Source organism: Rattus rattus, chromosome 6, assembly GCF_011064425.1.
Source record: "Rattus rattus isolate New Zealand chromosome 6, Rrattus_CSIRO_v1, whole genome shotgun sequence".
Classification (NCBI taxonomy): Eukaryota; Metazoa; Chordata; class Mammalia; order Rodentia; family Muridae; genus Rattus; species Rattus rattus.
The window spans coordinates 125,606,129-125,627,550 of NC_046159.1; the positions used below are offsets into that span (position 1 = coordinate 125,606,129).

A 21,422-nucleotide genomic window follows, 5' to 3' on the forward strand; every position below is an offset into this window, starting at 1 on the left:
ATAAAACAACGACTTTCTGTTTAGCTCTTAGTCCTTATCAAAGAAGACAAAAAAATGTAACTGAAAATATAAAAATATTCATGTTTTTAAACCACACGAATGAAACTATCTTACAAAATAAGAAGCAATGTGGTGACACCCAGTTGATTTAAGTACTTCAAAAGACAAAATGGAAAAGAGTCAGCAACAGACCTGCCACCATAATACCCCAAATTATTCCACAGTATGCTAAAAGCCACGAGGCCCAGTATGATCAAGTCAATTGTCCTAATGTTACTTAGGCTGTGCTTGGATGTCACCTTCCACCTCCTTTTCACACTGTACCACCATTTCCTAAGTACAAATCCTAAGATCTGAAGGGAGTTGTATTTTACTCTTGTAATATTTTTTAAGAAAAAAGTAACTACTTCATTAACACCGAGTAAACAGGAGTCAAAACAAAATTGACAAAATACAGTTACACTCTATTAAATGTCACCTCAGGCAAGATAGTCTTTCAAGCAATTTCAAGGAATTTATCTCATGTCTAGTATTTTCACACTGTACCTCAAATCTCAAATGCAATAATCTTACTTATAAATAATTCACACCAAAAATGTCAGTTTTATTTTTATTGGAATGACTGTGGAGTATTAAATATTAACACACAAAAATTAAGCTCCAGCTTTAGTTTTAAATGATTCTATGTTGTTTAATTTACTTTTAGAATGTTTCAAATAGCAATTCAATGTTACCAAAATCTTAGCCATAATTGTAAACTTCAAAACCTTTTACTTTACTTTTTACATGCATTTGTGTGTGTGTGAGTGTGTGTGTGTGTGTATACCATATATGTGGTACTGTACTGTATGTGAATGGGTATCTGAAAACAACGCCAGTTCTCTCCTTCTAGACTGTGGGGTACAGAGAATGAACTCAGGTCATCAAGCTTGGTGGCAATCATCCCCCAACACTGACCCATCTTGCTGGCCACTTCTAATTTTTAAATTGCAATAACCTAATTTACCATGGCTTTCCAATGGACATTTTAATTGATTGGGCACAGATATGAGAGACAGAGAACCAACTTTTGGCTGCATTTAAAGCATTTACTAATCTGTAATTTTAGAGCAAATCCCCTCAGTGTCCTGTGTGTGCTGAAAAATTACCTAAGAAAAGCAGACAGAAGAGCAACAGTCAGGGTGTTGTATACACACTATCCACACAGAGGCCGGGCCGGTGTTGGGTTAGCATAGAACGGAATTTCCTCCTGTGAGCATGGGGCAACATGGCAATGTCTTCATCGTGTCCCTGGCTAAGCTCCGGTGGTACTCATAAAAATGTATTAATACGCACCCTTTCTCCCTGCCAGAAGCCAGACTTAGCTGCAACAGACTCAACTAAACCAGACTCAGACTGACTTGAGGAAAGCGAAAAGCCTTTCTTTATGGCTACTCTTCAGATTCTCCAAGATATAGGTTTTGCTGCTGTTGTTCACTTTGTTTAGAGTTTTATTAACTTGCAGCTGTTACCTGCCTGGCTTACCTAGAAGTTACTTGATTTTCCTTGAAGAATTAATTACAGGCAATGTGCTTCAATTCCAGGTGCTTCTGGTTGGTTTTTCAAATGACTCAAACATCAAAGCTGGACATTAAAACTAGATGGGATAGAATTTTCAACTTAAATAGCTAAGAAAAGATTTTGAAACTGAACCACTGGGAGCAAAGTTCGCTACACTTTCCTGCCTCTTTAGGCCTTGTGCGTGAACTCTGGAAGAAAGTGAAAAACAAACCCCTTCTCTTACACAGTGCTGACCGAGACTGAGATACACCCGGAAGGAACACAGACAGTGCTTATTACATGAGGCATAGGTAACGGGTGGTTCTGAAGAAATGGCTGGATGATGATTTGCACACCTTACATGGTTGTACGGAGGCATGGAGCCAGGGTGGAGAAAAAGCACAATGGAACTCATAAAAAAGGTTTATTGACATTTTGCTTTTTTACATAGAAAGTCTCTAAAATATGAAAATTAACTGAGTAAATGAGAACCTATACAGGAACTTGGTCAGATAGACACAGGTTGAGTAGCCAAACTAAAGACAGCAGTAATGTTTAAGTAATAGGATTAGATATTTCTAGACAAGACAAACAACTGAAACAAAGCAGATGGCTCAGATAACAATGAGAGAATGCAGATAGCGAAATGAGATTGATTGGAAAACGTAAGCACAAGCAGACAGCTGTGCAGCTTCAAGAGTGGAGGTGAGCAGCAAGCACAGAAAAAGGGAATTTCAAAGACCAGCTTGAGTGGAAAGTGAACGACTGCAGGGGACGCTCTGGGAAGAACAGGAAGGACGACAACAGCAATGCCTGAGGGATGCCACATCAGAACATGGATGACTACAACTTTCACTCACATGGAGAATACAGGACGGGCGCTAAGGAAAGGTGAAAGGATGCTTAAAGCACATTTTGTATGCTTTGTACTTGAGAATTACAGCGCATTATGTATGCTTTGTACTTGAGAATTAAAGTGCATTATGTATGCTTTATACTTGAGAAACAGACTGACGAACAGACTACACATCACAACTAACGTAGGCACTTGGGTATGGGAAAAGGAAAACCCACCTTCTGACATAAGGAAACTTTAAAGGGTCCTTAAAATTTGCTGAGTGAATAAGAAAAACACTCTGTGGAAAATAACACTGAAAATATAAACTAACAAGATGAATACATCCATCATACTTGAGAATGATGTTAGACAAAATTAAAAAATAAATGTTTAATGTAACTGCTGGAAGCATCAAATCAGTATGATGCATAATGATTAAAATTTTAAAGCAAACCAAAGGATTTATTTTGATGTAGCCACCGGTGTTAAATGAAAGGATTTCTTGAAAAATTTCTAGTAAGAAATAATTTCCTTCTCTAAACCATTCATAAACTTGATGATAAGTAATCGCTGTGAAGAGCATCTATATAATTCTTAATGTGAAAAGCAACATAAAGTAGAGAGAGCAGCAAAGTGTTTTATTGTGCATCTATTTTATGCCAGATCCAACATGTAGCTGGAACCTACTGATACTTCATAGGTTTCTGAATTTCATTTTCCTACTTTATTTTTTATGAACAACTTGCTTTACTTCTTAATCTGTACCACTTCATTTGACATTTATCAAAGCTGTATAAAAGCCATGCAGTTTATTTACAATATTGTACATTAAAGGAATATGTTTGAAGATCACACAGGAAGTTCACAAAGCTATACATGAAACACATACTGAGAGGTTCTTACAAAATGTAGGACAGAATTTGGCAGACTGTTATGGTTGGTGAATATTATGCAACCATTAGCTAGAAATAAGACAAAACATGCAAACCTGTAGAATTTGAAGAAATTAAAGGCTAAAAACATTTAGCTAATAGCTAAGTTATCATATAGTTGAAAGTTTACTATGTAAGAATGGGAATTTATAAAACAGGTCAGTTTTTAAAAGTTCTCCATGAATAATAGGCTTTCAGTAATATATAAAAATCTTCAGAAGTTATTTTTCAAATTATGTTCAGGATTGAACTATATTATCAATAGATATATAGATTAAATCTATGACTTTTATATAATTATTTATTGTATTCTAAGGAAGTCTCAATTTTTCACCTTGGGAACAAAGGTGAGAAGAAAGCCAATCAGTTAACATTGGATGGAGGAAAAGCTCGTGGTGGGAGCAAATCGTCAACACAGAAAACAGAGTCCAGGAACTGCATAAGGACCAAATTCTGTTAGCTGGAGGCCAACATCCCAGTGTAAACTTTAGACATGCTCAATTAAAGATGTCCTTAGAGGCAGTACCTCCTCACTGACAGCTCTGACCATGTCTCAGGTGTGGTACTGGGTCTAACCACATCTCCTTTAGAGTTTATTGTTGTGGCTGAAGGACATTTAGATACTCAGACTGGGCCAACTGGTAAGTCGTGTTCCTTCCACAGTCAACATACTGGTACCTCTCCTGAGATATCTGCTCAGAGTGTCCAAAGTATGCTGTTGTTACAGTAACTCTAAAATGAAATAGACAAAAGATTACATATTTTACAAAAATTATTCCAAAAGGTTATTTGAGAGTAGTACTAACCAAACGTGAACTTATATATCATAAGTTAATTAATGCCCTAAAATTACTTATTGTGACTTATAATTCTCAGTTACTGAACATTTGGTATTAAGAGGACATTATAGATATGGGATTCTGAGGAAGGATTTTTCCAACAGACTCAGAAATGCTAATCTAGCAAACCCCACTCAATAATTATCTCTCACACAATATAGATAATATTTATATAAATATATGTTTATTAAAAATTATATAACTATAATAAAGTTTATTACATGCTTAAAAAGAATCATATGGTTTCCTCTTCATAGGAAGATGGAAAATTAAATGTCAACCAAGGACTAAGATATCAAATATAAGCAATAACATTTTATGTGAATAAGTAATAACCAATTTATAAAGCCAAAGCTTGCTCCTCCTCATTATTGTAAGTTCCCTTACAAGGGCAGAAAGGAACAGCAGTGTGCCCATCCTGTGTGTGCCAACCCTGCCATCTGCCTGAGCTCCTGCCATCTCTGCAGGCCTTTAACTGTGGCTCTGAGCAAACGTAATCTAGGTAGCTATATTCCAAAACATTCCATTTTACACAGCACTCCTAGAAGACTAATAGCCAAGCTGAGACGGCTTTCCTGGGCTTACACATCCTACTAGGCATTATAAACTCAGTCTTAGCAAGAGTTATCTGTGCAAGCACGACCATACTTACTGCATCATGAGAACTATGTTGTGTACTTTGATGGAGGGCAGTGTACAGAAATCACTGTGAAAGAAATTAAAATAGAAAGAACACTGTCATTACATTCTCAATTAAATTCTATTAAACATAATAGAGACTCTGAATAGTGATTTTGGTTTTTCCTTTGAGGTGGAATCTCTACATGTTGACCTCAGTAATTTTCCTCATCTCAGCCTCTGTAATGCCTGGGATTATGGGCCATGATACTGTGCCTGTCAAGACACTATTAAGAATATGCAAGTAAGTAGTGCTGGGGAGAAGACTTAGGGGTAAAACACTTGCTGTGTAAGTATGAGGGCTTCAGTTTGGATGCCAAGCCTTCAGGCAGAAAGCCAGGCATGGCAGGATGCACTCATAAACCCAGTCCTCAGGGCTGGAGACAGGCTATTAGAGGCTTGCTTGCCAGCCAACCTCACCAAATAAATGAGCTCTAGACTGTCAGTCACAGGCCCTGCTTTAGAGAATAAGGTAGAAACTGATAGAGGACAACATTCAACTTCAATCCTGCCTTCCATAAATGCATGCAAGTGTGTGTACCCTCACAAATGTCACATATACAGAAGTACAAGTCCATAGGAGAGCATTGTTATACATTAGAAATTCAGTATTCCTATATCAAAGCACCATTAATAAATAGTAGCTAAATGATAATTAAAATGTTCTTTATATATACACATACAAACACAATTCTGGTAATAAAGATATACTTTATGGATATATCTATATTTATCTATTAAACTATCTATGTTATCTATGCTGTAGACAGTAAAAGGAAAAGCATGTTTAACGAACAGGGCAAGCACTGCAATATGTGGTCATTTTAACTGATAAGCTTATAAAAATTAAGAAAGCAAAAGGTAACGTTACTAAAGGCCAAACTTACTACATGTAGCTCATTTCCTCAGCAATAACTGTGGGTACCGTATAATCAATCTGAAAGCAAAACAAAACAAGGACAACGCATCAACAGAGGACAGCATCCAAATACCAACCATGTTATTTAGAGGTCTAAACTTTGCAAAGGTAGGAATCGTTCCTTTGATGAATTTGGTTTATACTTTTCTGAGACACACTTCCAAGTCAAGTCTTTGAGGGCATCGCCCACCCTGCCCCATTTTATAATACACAGGGTGAAGGGCCTTTAGCTCACTCACCCTCTCCTGAACGGGCTTACCTGCTTCATATCAAGTGGGCCAATGTTAGTTATGTTGCTTAACCGTGCCTTCCCAATCACTGTTTTTGAAAACTGAACTTGAGCAGTGATGTTTTCAACTTCAACAGAATAATAGTTATTATTTGTTATATTTAGTGTGTTCTGCAAAAAAAAAAAAGAAGCAGGAAATATACAATATGCTTAATTAGGCACAAAAATATGAACTCAAAATTATAAATCAAATGACCTTAGTTGTAACTATGCCTCATTTATTAGGAAAAAAATATCAACAAAAACGTTAAAAAACATTTATAAAGAACTATGTGTATAATGAACATGCAATTCAAAACCTTGAAAACAAGACCCAGAAAATATATTACATAAATATGTGGAGAAGTGAATGTTAAAAAAAAAACATATATTTTATAGTTTTAGCAAAAGTTGAACTAAACATCATTTTAATTTTTATTTAAATTCTTACGTATTTTATACATGTCTTTACCCACAAAATAATACAGTGCGTCAAAAATATTTTTTAAATAAAATAATTCTTTTCAGACAGGATGTCACACAATCCTGCAGGCTTTGACGTCACTACGTAGCTAAGGATGGCCTTGACCTTGCCCTCCCACCTCCAGCTCTACAGAGCTCCTATTACAGGTCTGCAGCAGGAAGCAAGGTTTTAGGTGGAATAGGGACTAAGTCACATCCTTGTGCATGACAGGCAAGGACAATCACCAAATGAGTGGCATTAGCAGCCTACAAGAAATAAACGGGCATTTTACCTTACATGCCTGTAGAGATTTACACTGGATTGATATGGAGAGAGAAAAAGTTAGTCCCAAGTTTGCAGCTGGTCTCTACTTTAAAAAAATTATTTATTTTATATAAGCACACTGTCTGTGTCTTCAGACACACCAGAAGAGGACATCGGATCCCATTACAGATGGTCATGAGCCACCATGTGGCTGCTGGGAATTAAACTCAGGACCTCTGGAAGAGCAGTCAGTGCTCTAACCACTGAGCCATCTCTCCAATCCCAGTCTTCTGTTTTCAAGCTTTTGCTCTGACCCCTAGTCATAGCATTACACATATATGCTACCATGGCCAGTCTGCCTTACATGCTTCACATTCACAACTATCATATCAAACCATTTGGAAATTAGTGCAGGAAAATGGAGTGTGATCTCAGCTGTAAAAGAGCACATGTGTCTTTCAGACATAAGAATGGGACTGCTTGATAACACACAGGAAGGTTTATATATAGGGAGGTATATACACATTGTTAGCCACTGCGTGTATATATTGTTGAGAGTTAAGTTTTCACAGAAGTAATACACAATCATTATGTATGACTGGGGGTCTCAGTGGGCAGTAAGAGACAGTTAAGTGTTTCAGTAGCACAGTGCCAGTGAGTGGTACTGTGGATGATGATGCACACTGGTTCCTGGCTGACCATTCTTAGCTCATCTGCATTCGATCAAGATTTCTGTCTATCTGCAGCTGGCTATCCTTCAACCATGCTGATGCAGCTAATGCTCCACAGAAGCTGAAAAAGGGTGCAGGCCAATACCATGCAGATAAAACATGTGCTGGGAGGATGGCACAACCAGTCCCACGGGGACAGAAGCCACTGCCCTCTGCCTTTCACTCTATCTTTTCATCTGTCTGTAGACCTGAAGTCCTTACAATATCCTTTTTTAATGAACCAGTGAATGTAAGTGTATTGGTCCTTTGAGTTTTATGAGTTATTCAGGGAAATTAACCAAATATAGGATCAGGTTATGAGACTCCCAACTGATAGTCTTTTGGTGGTCTATACCTGAAACTGACATCTAAAGTGGGGAGGAGGATGTTGGGACTGAACCTCTAGCCTGTGAGGGCTGAAGGCTACTGACAGTTTAAGAAGCACTGGGGTTGGGGGGATTTAGCTCAGTGGTAGAGCGCTTGCCTAGGAAGCGCAAGGCCCTGAGTTCGGTCCCCAGCTCCGAAAAAAAGAACCAAAAAAAAAAAAAAAAAAAAGAAGCACTGAGCTGGGGCTGGAGAGATGGCTCAGTGGTTAAGAGCACTGACTGCTCTTCCAGAGGTCCTGAGTTCAATTCCCAGCAACCACATGGTGGCTCACAACCATCTGTAATGAGATCTGATGCCCTCTTCTGGCCTGCAGTCACATATGCAGGCAGAATGCTGTACATAAAATAAATAAATAAATAAATCTTAAAAAAAAAAAAAAAAAAAAAAGCACTGAACTGATTGTTTCTGTAGAAATGCAAAAGAAAATTCTACAAGGTGGGCGGAAGGCACTGCACTTATTTCTGATTTGGTTTGGTCCAGGGAATCCCCATATACACTTAGTTACTATAAATGGAAGTATCAATTATTTTGTACATTGTTATGACCAAATACTTAATTAAAAGCAACGTAAGCAAAGAAGACGTTATTTCAGCTTATAGTTTAAAGAAATACAGTCCATCATGGAGGGGGCGGGGCATGTTGGCAGATGTTCAAGGAGGCTGGTCACGATGCACATCCTCAGTTAATAAGCACAGAATGATGAATGCTGCTGCTTAGCTTACCTTCTCCTACTATTAGTTCAGTTCAAGAACTCATGTCATAAAACATGACTGCCCACAGTTAACGTGGGTCATTCTACCTCAACCTAATATAGACAGTAAATCAGCATCGATACCTAGAAGTGTGTCACCAGGATGGTTCTAGATCCTGAAAAGTTGACAGTCAATATTAACACTCATTAATCCACACCGCTTATCTGAGGGGGCAGGAATACTACAATTCTGGTACCTTCAGTTTTTGACCTATGAACTTTTCAATCTTTTCCTTCAATGTCTTCTAGTGAAGTCTACTGTTCATCGCAACAGAAATACTATTTGTAACCTAAAGTTCAGTATTCCTTAATTTGATTATGAATAAATACCTAAATTATGCTAATCCTTGCTTAATTATTTAAAAATACAACAAGGCATTCTCCTTTAAATACATTGGTATTAAAAAAGGAAATGACATAGCTCCCATGCTCATGGATTAGCAGGATTAATATTGTAAAATTGGCCATCTTGCCAAAAGCAATCTACAGATTCAATGCAACTCCTATAAAAATCCCCAACTCAATTCTTCATAGAGTTAGGAAGAGCAATTTTCAAATTCACTTGGAACAACACAAAATTTAGCATCGCAAAAAACAATTCTCAACAATAAAAGAACTTCTGGGGGAATCACCATCCCTAACCTCAAGCTGAAGCTGAGTTACAGAGCAATAGTGATAAAAACTATATGGTATTGGTACAGAGACAGGCAGGTAGATCAGTGGAATAGAATTGAAGACCCAGAAATGAACCCCCATACCTATGGGCACTTGATCTTTGACAAAGGAGCTAAGACTATCCAGTGAAAAAAAGACAGCATTTTCAACAAATGGTGCTGGTTCAACTGGAGGTCACCACGCAGAATAATACAAATTGACCCATTCTTATCTCTTTGTATAAAACTCAAGTCCAAGTGGATCAAGGACCTCCACACAAAAACAGATACACTGAAACTAACAGAAGAGAAAGTGAGCAAAAGCCCCAAACACATGGGCACAGGGGAAATTTTCCTGAACAGAACAACAATGGCTTATTCTCTAAGATCAAGAATTGACAAATCAGACCTCATAAAATTGCAAAGCTTCTGTAAGGCAAAGGACACTATCAATAGGACAAAATAGCACCAACAGATTAGGAAAAGATGTTTACCAATCCTACATCCGATAGAGGGCTAATATCCAATATATACAAAGAACTCAAGAAGTTAGACTGCAGAGAATTAAATAACCCTATTAAAAAAAGGGTACAGAGCTAAACAAAGAATTCTCAGCTGAGGAATACTGAATGACTGAGAAGCACCTAAAGAAATCTTCAATATCCTTAGTCATCAGGGAAATGCAAATCACCTTTGCTTTCATTCTATTTACATCTTTAAATGCTATAATCTAGCAATGTTTAAATTATTATTCCTAGAAAGTAAAAAAAAAAAAAAAAAAAGGAAATGACCTATTCCTGAGAACTCTTCCAAAGAGACCACAGCATACTCTGAGCTTGAAGGTGTGAGCCACTGTGATGGTTACACAGTTCCCCTTTCAAATACAGTGGTTAGCGAAGGCTATATAATCCTCTTTTCAAAACCACATGGGTTGTAAACCCACAGCCATTTTCACATGTTCTTAACTTAAAATAATCAGGTCACCATACAATTTCATCTTTAAATAGAATCAAGTTAAGGTCTGTTAAGACTGACAGAAATTTTCTTTCATAAGAGGTTAGAAAGCAAAAATGTATTCATAACATCCACTGAATCAATGGTTAACAACTTGTTAACTATTTGGAGTCAAATGTTGAAAAGTAAATGGACTATATATTTTTCCCTTTACCCGAAAATGTCTATTTGGTCTTCCTACAAGAGACATCTTCAAATGTTAAATGATTCCCAATATACTCAAATGCCACAAGAGGTTACTTTCCATTTTTGGCAGAACCAGACATGGTAGTGGGAGTCGACACAGCAGTGTCATGTGGAATTCAGCAGCAGGGTTCACTAGCAAGCCTTCTCAGGGTGGAGTGAACGGGTGGATGAGCAACCCAAGAATGGTGTCAAGGCCTTCAGTGCAAATGTGCACTTACCGTGATGTTTAAATATATCATTCGCTTTTGAGAGTCGTAACTAACATAGGCTGATTTTACACCAATGTACTTCACGTCAATAGATCGAGGGAAAAGAAAAAACACAGCCAATCCAGACAGGAGCAGGCAGACAAACACAGATGCCATCACATACAGCTTTCTGAAAAGAAAAGTAGAAGCCTTACATATGTGTTGTCCAAAATTACATAGAGCAACATTTCAGGATTTTCATTTGAAAATTTTTTTACCACATATACCAGCAAGAAAATACTTCTAATTTTACCAAACTTTCATTGTAAAACTGATAGGTTGGTATTACGAAGGGTTAAAATAATCTCCTTAGAAGCTTGTCAGTTTTAGAAGATGAGATTTCAGACATATAACGCAACATTTACCATTTACTGAACTGACCTTCAATCCAGATTCTATACTAGAACCGAGTTTAGGACCCTTTGCACACAGAGAATCCACACCTCCATCTGGATGCCCTGAGCAGGGTTGGCTCTGGATAGTCTCACTTCCTGTCATGATAAAACCTGAAACTCGAGTCACCTGACTCCCTGTCCTCACCATCGCCAGCCCTTCCCAGTCTCCATTTCAGTGCATTCATATACTCGGTTTTACAAATACCGTTTACCCTGATCAACTTGGCGGTGGAGATATTAATGTGCAGTTTACCTGAGGCAAATGGCGATGTTAGACACATATAAGAGAAAAGGACAACTAACCTAGGTTTATTATCCAACGTTACACTCAAAACAATGACCAGATTCCTTGGTCACTGGACTCTATGGTGCTCTGCAAAGACCTGTTTCATTCTAAGTCCTGCATTCCTTCCCCTTCCTGCTGACTTGTCATTTCTCCCAGTCTCTCCTCCCCCAAAACGTCCTGTGCCTCAATGAAGCTAACTGCATCCATCCTATAACATCTGTTTTAAAACTTCCAAATAATTTTTATAGTTATTTTAGCTTCCTAAGGAAAAAAAATGGCTAATTAAAAAGAACTAAAGCAAATTAACAAAATTTCACTAAATCCTACCACTGAGTCCATGCTGTTGGGTAGAGCAAAGCAGCCATTTCGCACTCATTCACTGTGGAGTTCCTTCAATCTTGGTAGCAATGCTCCCCAAGTAACCAATGAAAAATAACGTATTTGGTAGGCCTACAATACACCCATAGGCACAGAGGAAATCTAAAAATCATTATGATCAAAGATATTAACTGTGCTAGATCTCCTGTACCTTATTGGGTTGTTTTATTTACTTAACTGTGCACGCACACACACACACACACACACACACACACACACACACACACACACACACACATTCTTTTGCTTTGTGTTCCTAGACACAGGGTCTTAGAAACCCTAAAGAGACCTTAAACTTGGTGTATAGCTAAGAATGGCCTTGAACTTCTGATCTTCCTGCGTCCACTTTCTGGTGCTGGGATTACAGGTGTGTACCATCATGCCTGGCTGCTCCTACTATATTTGACAACTATCTTTAGTATACATTTTTCAAAAATGAAATTTCTGAGCCAGACTGTAGTATAACCAATACAAGCTTATCCCTGACTAGCTCACAAATAAATGAGACTCAGACTACAGTCATTTTATTTGGCTTTGACAGTGACTGGGGTGGTGGGGGTGGGTAAGCCTTCATCTACTTTTCTAACTGCAGGCCTGGCTACCTCCCCAGTGGTGTACTTGCTGTTTCTCCTGGCCGTGTGCTCATCTCCCCTTATGGCTGCTTCCCCACCCTTCCCTCCCTCCCACCCTCTCTCCCTCCCACCCCCCCTCTCTCTTGTCTGCCTTCCTTCTTCCTTCTTCCTTCTCTCCAATCAGGTCACTGAAAACCTGCCTATCTCTCTAATCCCTCCAGTAATTGGTTTGTAGCCAATTTTATTTAACCAATAGTTTTAAATCAAGGAATAAGGTTTGCACAATGAAAGCTTATAAACATGAGAAGTCACTTGTAGGTCTAGACCTTCAGGTATAGGATTTAACATTACAATACATAGCAACAGAGAACATACCTCAATAAAAGACTGAATCTTTACGTGGTTTGATAGAATGCTCATCCACTAGTAAGGCATGAGAATGCTTGTTTTCACTTAGTAGTGCCACTCAAGTATGTTGACAAAATTCTGGGCTTTTGCCAATCTGATAACAGTGATATCTCTAAGGGGACTGAATTCACATTTCTTTAAAGGGAAAGTAGAGAGTGTACTTCCTACATGTAAAGGTCATTTACCCTTTGATTTTGTGAGGTACTTCCATAGCTCCTATTTCTACCCCCTTCCCTGCAGAGCTAGCTTTTTTCTTTTCAAATGTTGATGATCTGTACAGAAGGGTAATCCTCTGCATGGTCTCATTTGCAGACATTACTTCTTGACTTATAATTTGTATTTTGATTTCAATTGAGGTTTTGTTTTCAATCTGTAGATGTTTATCCTTACTGAGTTCAATGTGCTTTTTCATCACTAGATTTTTAAATCACAGTTGGTAAAAAGGTTTTCTATCTAGAGATTGTAAATCTGGCCCAACTCTTTACCTTTTTAATACTCTGTGTGTTTTAAAATAAAAAGCCATTTTAAGTTTACAAAATGCTTGGTTGACTTCAATTCTATGACTGCTAAATATTTTATTCAACAGCTTATTTGAAGCATCGTGGCCAAGAAGTAGTGGGCCAATTTAATCTTCTATCCCTTATTCATTAATTGAACCTCTGGACTAATGTTCAAACGGCTTTTCTTCTTTAAACCTTCAAAAGTCCAGATTTTCACTAGAACATCTCTGCAGCTAACAGTGTCTCTTTCTGGTATATAGAACAAGATTCTTTTTCTCTAGCCATGTATATCCCTCAGGTGAACATTTACTACTCAATCCTATTTCCTTCTGCAGGAGTTAAAATTACATATGCATTTAGTTTTATTTTCTGTCATTTTCCTCAAAGCTTTTCATTATGGGTATATGGGGGTTTAAATAAAAAATGATACTACTTGAGAAGGATTATTGGGGTACATGTGGCCTTGCCGGAGAGCTATGTCACAGGGTGGGCTTTGAGGTTTCAGAAAGCCCAATCCAGGCCTAGTGTATCTCTCTTCCTGCTGTCTGTGGAGACAGATGTAGAACTCTCAGCTACTTCCCCGCCACAATGTCTGTCTGCATGCTGTGATGCTCCCTGCCATGCAGATTAGAGACTAAACCTCTGCAGTTGAAACTGTAAGCCAGCAACAATCCAACATGTGTTTTGTTTTTTGTTTTTTTTTTTCATAAGCAGTGGCATGGTCATGGTGTCTCTTCACAGCAACAAGACACTGGCTAAGCTAGACTGTGTTTATGTGCCTCCTGTTTATTCTACTTCCTTTGTATTTTCTTGTACTGTACACTTCCAATTTTATAGCACAAGTATTTTTCCAGATATTTTAGGGGACCTGTGAGATCGGTTTTCATATCCTACCATCAGGTGCTGATGCTGATTTCTAAACCTTTCAATGTCTCACTTAAGTTACTGCTGTGCACTCTACAGTTGAAATTTTACATATGCTTAAGTTTCTATCTGCTTTGTGTGTGTCTTTCAGTTTTCAGTATTCTCTGAGCTCAAGTTCTTCTACTTTATATTCATGCTGCTCATGTTTAATTCAGTTATTTTCAAAAACTGGTTCTACCACAAGTAGTGGGATGGTCCAGATTCCGTTTGGCCCATATGTATACTCAGCCTCTTTTGACCTTCTCAAGGCCACTGTGGGCTTTGTGCAATCTCTGTTCTTTTCATTGTAACAAGCTAGTCTCAAAAATGTTTGCTAGGAGTTCTGAGTGCACGCTTCTTCTTTAGGTGTGGAACACTTGCGTTCTGCATCGGGAAGCTTAGGATCACTCAAGACTTCCTTTGCTTCTCTTAAAATGTCCATGCATCTGCTATGCTCTGCTCAGGTCTCTGCGGTCATTATGCCCAGAACAGTCATTATAATTCTGAACTTAGAACACAGAATCACCTATACCTGGTGGAAATGGCCTACGTATACCTGTGTGATATTGCCACAATTTTAGAACTCTTTTACTAAACAGATTTCTCAAGATATAGGTGACATGGTATTTTCAAATCCTCATCTTAATCAGGGATCTTTTTGTTTGTTTGTTTAAACACAGAAGGCATAGGATGGCACGACTTAACAACCAGATACATTTTTCTTCTTAAATGTCTTATATAAGAGTAATTACTTATATAAAGTTTGAAAGTAAAAATATACAAACAACAACAAAAGAAGAAATTTTATAATCACTTACGTTCTTCTTGGTCGTAACCGTTGATCACTATATGGAATCAATGCCACCAGTTGGTTTTCTTGCCCTAAAAGTAAAAGATAATGGTTTTAAAAATGTAATTATATGAATAACTAAAATAAAGTATCACCCTATTAGAAACTTGTTTCAAAAGACCAGAATACTTCTCTCCTTAATCCTTTTTTTTTTTTTTTCCCGGAGCTGGGGACCAAACCCAGGGCCTTGTGCTTGCTAGGCAAGCGCTCTACCACTGAGCTAAATCCCCAACCCCTCCCTTAATCCTTTAGTAAACTGTTATTTATGTCTTCAAAAATTACTCAGTTTTAGAGAAGATACTATGATTTTTCATATTAACCAAAAATAGTATAAATAATGAGGGCTCTCCTATCCTACAATCCACTGGTTTAGAAAAGGAAAGAAACCTGAAAGGTCCTGGCTTTCAGGGGATATTAGCTTACACAGGCTTCCCCACCTACAGTGTTTTCTAGTCACAGACTAAGTTCTCTGAAGGCAGCAGAAACACACTTTTGCTGCCCATCCCTGGATCCTCAATACTTGGACCAAAACTGCTAGTCTAAATCTCAAGCTTCCAGAAACTTACTGTTCTCAGCTGCAATCACTAATTTCAAATAAGCCCTAAATATGCAATTATACCACATTTCCTATTTCACACTCTAAAACAACAACTTCAAAACACACACTCTTCAAGCTCTCGGGATCGCCCCCTTATCCTCATTCTTGGCTCATAGTGGGGGCACATGGAGAGAATGTCCCTAACATACCCTGGTAAGACTTTTCAGATGTCCTAAATTCCCACATTCCTCTCCTGTATGCTGAGGAGGAAATGATGAGGCCACATTCACTGCACTCTGCCTTTCAAATCAAGCAAGCAAGCAAGAAGTTAAGTCTGCTCTTTCTTTACTAGAGTGCTTTCCATGGGCTTGTGCTATCCTGTCAACTTTTCTAGACACAAAACAAGGTCATGGAAATAACTTTAGACTCTCTCCTAGAGTTTTGATACTTTTCCATGAAGTGCTGTTTGGCAGTGCTGCTGGCGACCTGGAGATCTGTCATGGGACGAGCTCTTTTACCTTTGGTCAATCTGTGTAACAGCTCCACCATAAGCACTCTATTTCACAGACCCACCACCTCAAGAGATCTACCCACCTCCCTGCTTCGACATCTCGACTTGAGAAGCTCCCCGTACCCTCTGCAGGGCACTGTTCGGCACGTGTGCACTATGTACCAATCTTTTGCTCCAAAAACTACCCATCTCCTGTGTGACCAGGACGTTCTCTATGGTCACTGCGATCAGCAATGCACATATCTGGTATTCACTCCGTCTTACAGATCATCATCTCTCGTCCCTCATGCTCTAAAGCAAAACTCACAAAACCCCTCTCTCCCTGTAAGATGCTCCATTACCCACACCTTTTAGCATGTACGAGCTCAAAACAATTAGTTTCACTATGACGTTGTCTACACATGCTCTTGTAACTACTCAAAGTACTCTTTTAAAGATCCAAATCATCAAACCAATGAGCACCCCTCGGTCCCCACACGACTTCAGCTGTCATCAGCATTAGCAGTGGCTCTCCTTCCTTCTCTCTACTTCTCCTCTAGGACTCCACAGCTAGACTTCCGCCTCCCGATCTAGCTGTTCTCTCTTCTGCCTCTGTTCCTCAGAGGCTGCACTGTTCCATAGTTCATGCTAAAGTCTCTTCCTTTTCTTCTACCCAGCTTTGCTAAGCAGAATGTTCCTGTCTTAAGCTCCACTTGAAGCGTCATCATACGGCAGCTAACATATGCTCTCGAATTCAGACCCTTACAAGTGCCTAGTAAAACCTCGCTTTGATTCATACCGGCATCCTCAAATACATATCTGAGATTGAATTCTTTAACTTGCTTGTGGCATGCGCACTCAATTTTTTATGCCTAGTTTAATAAATGGTTACTTCATTCTTTAAGTTGTTGGATAGAAAAACAAAAACAACAAAAAACGAAAACAAAACAAAACAACAACAACCCTCTTTGGAATGATCTTGGATAATCTACTTGCCTTAATCCACACCCAGGCTACCAAACAGCCTCCAGGCCACACCGCACACACAGGGTAGCTGGACAGAAATCGTTTTCCCACCCTTCCACACTGGGACATTAATTTCTTCAACTACAATACTTCTACTCCTAAGCAGCTACTGTCCCCGGAAAGATAAAGCCACCATTCAGTGGCCTATGCAATTCAGTAGCCCACTTAACTCAGGGCACTTTTCAGAGACTCTCGAATTCCCCATGCAGTCACTTTGTCCTTCTTTGGGGTCTCTCCGGGGTCACCTACTGACTTCTACTAAGTAGAGGAGATGCACAACAGAACCTCACTATTTTTCCTTTCTATGAGAGAAACTCAAGCGCCCTACAAACAGCAGGAATACCACTGAGTCTTCTCCATGACAAATCACAGGCTTTTTTCCTTACCATGCTTTTCTTCATACACCATTGATTTTAGAAATATTGGGGTAGAAACAACCTACTGTTGAGCCATTTAGCTACTAACATCCACCGTGGCAAAAATGACTATGATATGGCTTCCAATGGCATCAAAAAATGACTAAAATCGTCAGTGAAACTACAGTGTACAGTGTATAACAGTGCATACCAGCAGACAAGCAAGGGAAAAAAAACATACGAGATGTGCTGACGTCATTTCTATTACCGCTTTAGGAATGATAACAATGGTTTGCTTCTGGGTTTTTAACTAAACTGGTAAATTTTAACTATGAATCTGTGAAAGTAGGAGAGCCCAGGACTATAGTTTTTGCATCCTTTACGCAGACGTTTGGAACCCCTCTTTAAGAGGTCAGACAACACAGTAGCACGTACCCCTAGGGATTCTTCCTGTCCCTTGACAAGTGGGACAAGTGACACTATCTCTTCCAGTAAACTCCACGTATGGAAACTGAGAGACGTCTCCGCTTCTTCCGTCTTCGTTACGCACCTCACTGCTAACCAATCCATTCCTCATATTGTCTGTCGATGTGACCCCATCATAGCCATCTTCTTTATTGGAATGCAAAGGTAAATGAGAAAGAGACTTTCCCATGTCTAACGAAAAAGAAAGATGTGACGGTGAATTGCATGGGAAAAAAAAATACTCTCACACTCTATGGGATATTTACAGGCTCAGGCAAGTGCAAACTACTCATAGGATTAAAATTATATTCAACCAACGTGATATCTGATACAAGGAAGTCATGTGCTAGCACCCAACAAGTACTTTTCTAACAAAACATCATGAAACGCTACAACACAATGAGAACAATGTTTAAAATGGTAACAGTTGGCAAAAAAGTCTAGTGTCCATCCAGACTCTAGGCCTTCTTACAGTTTTCAGAAAAGAAACATGTTTTTAGTTTTTTGTAGAGGAAAGCATATTTTGACTATAAACCAGATGGCACTAAAGGTGAAATTGTTGGCTTTTACAACAAAGTATATCACCAGCTAATTTCAAAGTGACTTGTTTCACTCATTTAAATGCATACTCCTTTAGTCACATTGTCAATAAAACCCTACAGTTGCGTGACTGAAAAGAACACAAAGTCATATCACACAACATGCTGATATTCTGAGAAAAAAAATAATAGGAAAGGCAAACAAAAATTGTAAAAGGTGCAATTCCATTCTTCCTGTGGTTATCATCTATCACTTATTAGATTCTAAATATGAACTAGACAACCACAGACACTACTTTTAATAATTGTTTTCATTTCATAAATAAAACGATACTAGATAATTGGGGTCACCCCACATGAAGGAAATTCCTATCTGCTTTTCAAAATTTGAACCCTATTTGTTGAATTCACTCACGGGGTACACAGCAATATTAAATTTCACTAATTAAATTAACTGCATACTGGGAGTAGTATACAAAAGGGGTAAAAAGGTGAATAAAAATACCTTCCGAAGTTCTATGGACACATTGTCCACAGTAGCTCAGAAATATCAATGCTTGTGATTTCCAAACACAGTATCATAACGTGCCTCAATGACACAAACCAGAGCCAAGCCGCCACTCGCCAGCCACAGGTGCACAGGGGTGAATTTTAATCTGTACTGTTTCCTCACACTGTGACCTTGGAAGCTATGGAGTGCACTGGGTGCTTTAGAATCAGCTGCCCTGAGACAACACAAGGTGTCACCACAAGGGTGAAAATTGTGTCCCACCAATGGGAGCCTTTATGGCAAAAGGCTAGGGACAGAGCTAAGTGGCTAAGTGGCTCTGGTCTCAGCCGGCTGTTTTACTCAAACCTACAGTAACCTTGACATATTCTGCTGAAGGCAGGTTTGGGTACACACCAGATTAAGCAGTTACTTGAATCCCAAGGGCTTAGCTTTTCTTGAGGCTACTGACAAGTGTAACCCCTGTCATTTTGGAGACTTACTTGAGGTTTTTAAAAGGAATGCTAGATCCCCTTCGTTTCCTCCCCAGGCTCTCAATGTTTATGTCGCGGTCCTGTGAACTCAACACGGTTCTCAGATGCTCTAGAAAACAGGGGAAAAGATATATACATCACCGCACGCAACTGAGATGTGTCACATGTTTTTGTGCAGACGCGGGGTTAGTTCTGAGGGGCTCAGGAGGGACGGAAACCAGCGCCTTTCAAAGGGCACCACAAGAAAACCACCGCAAGAGAAATCAACATCCGAGCCGCCTTGGAACTAGAACTGTTCAGCCACTCGGCCGCTCAGATCAAGGGCCCTGGCGTCACCCGAGCCACACTGGGAGCGAAGCCAGGGCCCACCGCGGTGACAGCCCCGCATCCGGTCCGCAGCGGCCTCCCTCACCGCTCGGGCAGGGGACATGGGCCCCACGGCCCGGGTCGCTCACCCGCACGCGGAGTGCTGCGCGGTCCCGGGATGCTCCTGCGCTGGCGAGCCGCAGGACGGGGTCACGGAGTCCCGATCCCAGGGCGGGGCTAAGGGCCGGCCCGAGTGAGGCCGGGAGAGCGGCGGGGGAGGGGTAGGACAACAACTGCATCAGCTGAGCCCGGTACCCGGGGAGCCTGCGCGTGCGCCTGCGTAGTCCGCCCATGGAAGGAGGAGCTGGGAGCCTGGAATGGGTAGTACGCATGCGCCCTTTCCCAGGTTTGGAACCCTGAAGGGAAGTTGTTGGGGGAAGGCTCCTGGTTTCGCCTCCTGTCTGTTCTCTAGACTGGCAAGTTTAGAAATAGTACTTACTGCGTCTGCCTTACGAAAAATCGGTTTTTCTTTTCCCTTCCACCAGGCTGATTTCTTTTGTGAAGGGGAGAAATGTGCACTGTCGCAGTTTTGAGCGGCCTTGTTTTCAATGCTGCATTTGCAGCCGCAAGACTTCCTCCCCGAGGTTAGGATGAGCCGGTTGGTGCACATCTCTGACAGAGTTACACACATCTTGTTATTGTTTTCATTTAGAAATTTCTGTCACTGGGAAAACGCACCCCCACCCCCGCATTAGTTTAATCTTGTTTTGATTTTGTACTTAAGTTCACATTATTCTGTATGTGCAATAAGAGTTGTACCCCAATGCTCATGACCAAGTGAGTTGTTAGAGAAGTATCCTCAGGACCTCTCCACCCACACACCTCATTGTCCAGTCATAACTCACTGTGAGTTGAGGCTACTGTGGCTCATTTTAGTGGATCTCAAGTGTTATCTTAAAAGGTTGTTACTTTTTTTTCTGTCTTACTGATAATCAAGATATATTAAGTGTCTCAAAAGAGGACTGGATGGAATTATAATCTGATAAAATTGAAACCAAGAACTGATGCAGCTGCTAAAGTTTAATAATTTCCCTATAAATGGGGTTACTGGTGAAATCCCTAGAAAATTAATGGACTATCAGTGGGAAGGGGTTAAGCATCCATTGATTGTGTTGTTTTTTCTTCTCTGCTGGCAAAAAGCAACCGGACTGGGCGAGGAGCGACCAATTTTGCCCCGCTCTTCTAAACTGCCTTGTTTTTTATTTGGAAAGTATCTTAATTTGTGACCATCTTCTTTTATGTTTATAAGTTTCATGAAATTGTTACACGTTGGGACATGGTATTCGGAATAGCCTGAGTTTTTGTTTTCAGGTCATGGTCCCTCACATTTGGCTCCAAAATAAACTCTTAGAACTTTTGAGGTGAGAGCTGTGTATTTTCCATCTACAGAAGGAAGTTTCAAGACTAAAACATTCATCTCTTCAGGTCCACTGTGGAATTCATCCTGAATGATAATGAGAATTCTAAAGTAAAGTTGCGTGCAGTGGGTGACCAATATCTTAGGAATTCTATTGCTGCGAAGTGGACCACGACCACAACGACTCTTTGGGCCTGGCTTTCAGTTTCAAAGGTTTAGTCCATTATCTTCCTGCAGGCAGACATGGTGCTGGAGGAGCCGCGTGTTCTGCTGGAGGGTTCACATACAGCAGAAAGTGAATTGGCCCCTTATACCTCAAAGCC

The 21,422-nt window shown here is 39.7% G+C and overlaps 1 protein-coding gene across 1 annotated transcript; it reads right to left on the reverse strand.

Annotated features, from left to right (window-relative positions):
• Positions 1 to 596: 596 nt before the first annotated feature.
• On the reverse strand, positions 597 to 20,009 carry Tmem106b (transmembrane protein 106B). Its single transcript, XM_032906936.1, has 9 exons — positions 19,832 to 20,009; positions 19,386 to 19,485; positions 17,827 to 18,048; positions 14,950 to 15,013; positions 10,660 to 10,819; positions 6,005 to 6,145; positions 5,714 to 5,763; positions 4,801 to 4,854; positions 597 to 4,041 (listed from the first exon to the last, which is right to left on the reverse strand). The coding sequence occupies exons 3-9, from the start codon at positions 18,044 to 18,046 to the stop codon at positions 3,903 to 3,905; spliced, it is 828 nt and encodes a 275-aa protein (XP_032762827.1). The 5' UTR covers positions 18,047 to 18,048; positions 19,386 to 19,485; positions 19,832 to 20,009; the 3' UTR covers positions 597 to 3,902.
• Between the last annotated feature and the right edge of the window lie 1,413 nt (positions 20,010 to 21,422).